The sequence below is a fragment of the Amphimedon queenslandica genome, unplaced genomic scaffold (genome assembly GCF_000090795.2).
Source record: "Amphimedon queenslandica unplaced genomic scaffold, v1.1 AMPQUscaffold_11076, whole genome shotgun sequence".
In the NCBI taxonomy this organism is placed as follows: Eukaryota; Metazoa; Porifera; class Demospongiae; order Haplosclerida; family Niphatidae; genus Amphimedon; species Amphimedon queenslandica.
In genome coordinates, this window is record NW_003548679.1 from 5,800 (window position 1) to 8,335 (window position 2,536).

The 2,536-nt window shown below is 36.1% G+C and overlaps 2 protein-coding genes across 2 annotated transcripts in view; both read right to left on the reverse strand.

Moving 5' to 3' along the window:
- The window catches only part of LOC109589639 (myb-like protein L), a 5,734-nt gene extending 3,821 nt beyond the window's left edge, over window positions 1-1,913 (reverse strand). Inside the window, exons 1-4 of the mRNA XM_020005696.1 lie at window positions 1,685-1,913; window positions 1,247-1,548; window positions 167-237; window positions 4-78 (exon numbers count right to left, since the gene is read on the reverse strand). Coding sequence (XP_019861255.1) covers window positions 4-78; window positions 167-237; window positions 1,247-1,395 — 295 coding nt within the window. The 5' untranslated portion in view covers window positions 1,396-1,548; window positions 1,685-1,913. The remainder of the gene's footprint in view (window positions 1-3; window positions 79-166; window positions 238-1,246; window positions 1,549-1,684) is intronic.
- Window positions 1,914-1,998: 85 nt separating this feature from the next.
- LOC105315293 (dual specificity protein kinase shkC-like) lies at window positions 1,999-2,526 on the reverse strand. The gene has a single exon (XM_011409887.1). It carries the CDS (start codon window positions 2,524-2,526, stop codon window positions 1,999-2,001), a length of 528 nt encoding a protein of 175 aa, XP_011408189.1.
- Window positions 2,527-2,536: the final 10 nt, after the last annotated feature.

Sequence of the window (2,536 nt, forward strand, 5' to 3'; positions counted from 1 at the left end):
TACTGGAAAACCCTAAGACTCCACCGTGATACCTACCAGTACACTGCTGACTGGTTCTCGTACCAATGTATGAAGCAACTGAATAATAATAATAATACAACTGAATAATAATAATAATAATAATAATAATAATAATAATGATGATAATGATAATAATAATACTAACCCATTCCCCAGTTCTGTCCATACATGGTGACTGCTTTCTTTAGTTTCATGTCTTCTTCTAACGTCCACTGACTACATAAGAATATAAGGAATCAGTAAAGATGTCTCTGTGGAATCACTTCATATTTTTATTATATTTTCTGATACATATTGATGTCCTTATGCTGTGTAGCAAGTTTGAGCTAATTCCGACAAATATTTTTCAAGTTACAGCCATTTTAAGAAAATTCCAAAATCTGAAAAATACCCAAGGCTATAGCCCATGGTTTTTTTCCAAAAAAATGGCTCCGATATCATCCCAAATTTTTATTACATTTTCTGATACATATTGATGTCCTTATGCTGTGTAGCAAGTTTGAGCTAATTCCGACAAATATTTTTCAAGTTACAGCCATTTTAAGAAAATTCCAAAATCTGAAAAATACCCAAGGCTATAGCCCATGGTTTTTTTCCAAAAAAATGGCTCCGATATCATCCCAAATTTTTATTACATTTTCTGATACATATTGATGTCCTTATGCTGTGTGGCAAGTTTGAGCTGATTCCGACAAGTATTTTTCGAGTTACGGCTGTTTTAAGAAAACGCCAAAATTTTGAAAACTGCCCAAGGCTATAGCCCATGGTTTTTTCCAAAAAATGGCTCCGAAATCATCCAAAATTTTTTTTTACATTTTCTGATACATATTGATGTCTTTATGCAGTGTAGCAAGTTTGAGCTGATTCTGAGAAACAATTTCCGAGTTATTATCATGTACATATACAATATAGACATGTACATGCTCTTACAGGTACATGTATTCTAAATTTTAAAAAGTTGCTTCAGTGACACATAAAATTAATATCATTACTACAGTACATGTATGTACATGTAGCCTCTCTTAATAGACACTCTATAGCGTACACCTCCATTTACTTGTATGGACAGCACCTACATGTATTAGTAAGAGTATATAATAGGGAAAGAGAGTATCCAACTGCCCTATAAGGCTGGTAATATGTCTGCGTAAAGTTTCTTAGTATTTTTACGAATATTCTCGTTTAGGCTACACTGTAAACTCAAGTTAGTATAAAGTTCACATACTTTTTACTAAGGAGATGAGAGCTGGTCTTATAGCACCTCAAACACTGGACAGCAGTTCTTCCAGTGTTGAGTTCAGTAGCAATGTCCTCCCAGTTATACCCCTCATATTTCTTTGCTAGTTCGTTCAGCCTCCATACTTCATTGGGCATCCATTCCTTGTGGTTGACCGACGGCTGAAGGAAGTGCTTATAACGAAGGTATAGCAGTCATAGGCCGAGTGCTCAGAGTTGAACTGTTTGTATGCTATTGTGTTCCAGTCCAGATCATCTGAATGGACTAACAACTGATGGGCATTCTTAGTCCTGGGGAGAGAGAGAGAGAGAGAGAGAGAGAGAGAAGTAAAGAAAAAAATTTCAAAAAATACACCATCTCTTATGTTATGTACAGTACATGTACATGTACATGCATGTACTGTTATTATTCTTATCTTTCTTGTACTTTAATTCAGTAATTTGAGCTTGGAGTTCTTTAAGTTCATCAATAGTAACATCACTCAGACCTACAGTACAGATACATATACAGTATACATTATAACAATAAGGAATGGACTCTACTTGGAGCTTTGACCCTGTACATCAGTGGACGAGAGGTCTATTCCCCTCCAGTTGATTCCAGGACACACTGTAAGAGACTTTAAGTTAGATCTAAATTTAAATTTAAAAAATTAATGTTTATTTTAATCAATTTTAACTAAGCATCAAAATACAAAAAATAGAAAAATTACTAACTCCAAAACTACAAACAGGTGACCATTAAATAGTGTCATTTAGTTCAGTTATAATATCATTCATTGTTGGACGGTGTCTATACTCAACTATCAGGCAGCGTTCAACAAGATACCTAAACGAGGCTCTTCTAATACCATCAATAAGACCTACTCTCTCTTCTGGTAGAGGAATACGTCGTGTTATCATCTCTAGAAGGAGGACACCATAACTGAACACATCCATTGAAGGAGAGTGTTCCCTTGGATTCCCTGCTTCAGGTGCTGCATAAAGTGGGCCACCAGGATTGACTGACCTAATTATAAGATGCTGAAGATTAGCTGATCCATAATCAGATACTTTAGCCTTCCATCCTCCAAGTCCACCTCCCATTGGCTGAAGGAGTACATTAGCACTGCTGACATCTCTATGTAGTATAGGATGAGGCTTGAATAGATGAAGGTAATTGAGAGCACAGGCTACATCTAAACTGATGCTCAGTATGGCAGGATAGGCCAGTCCTACACTCTCTAATTCCTTTCTTAGGCTGGTTGGCATTAGCTCTGTCAGGATCATTGGATACCCT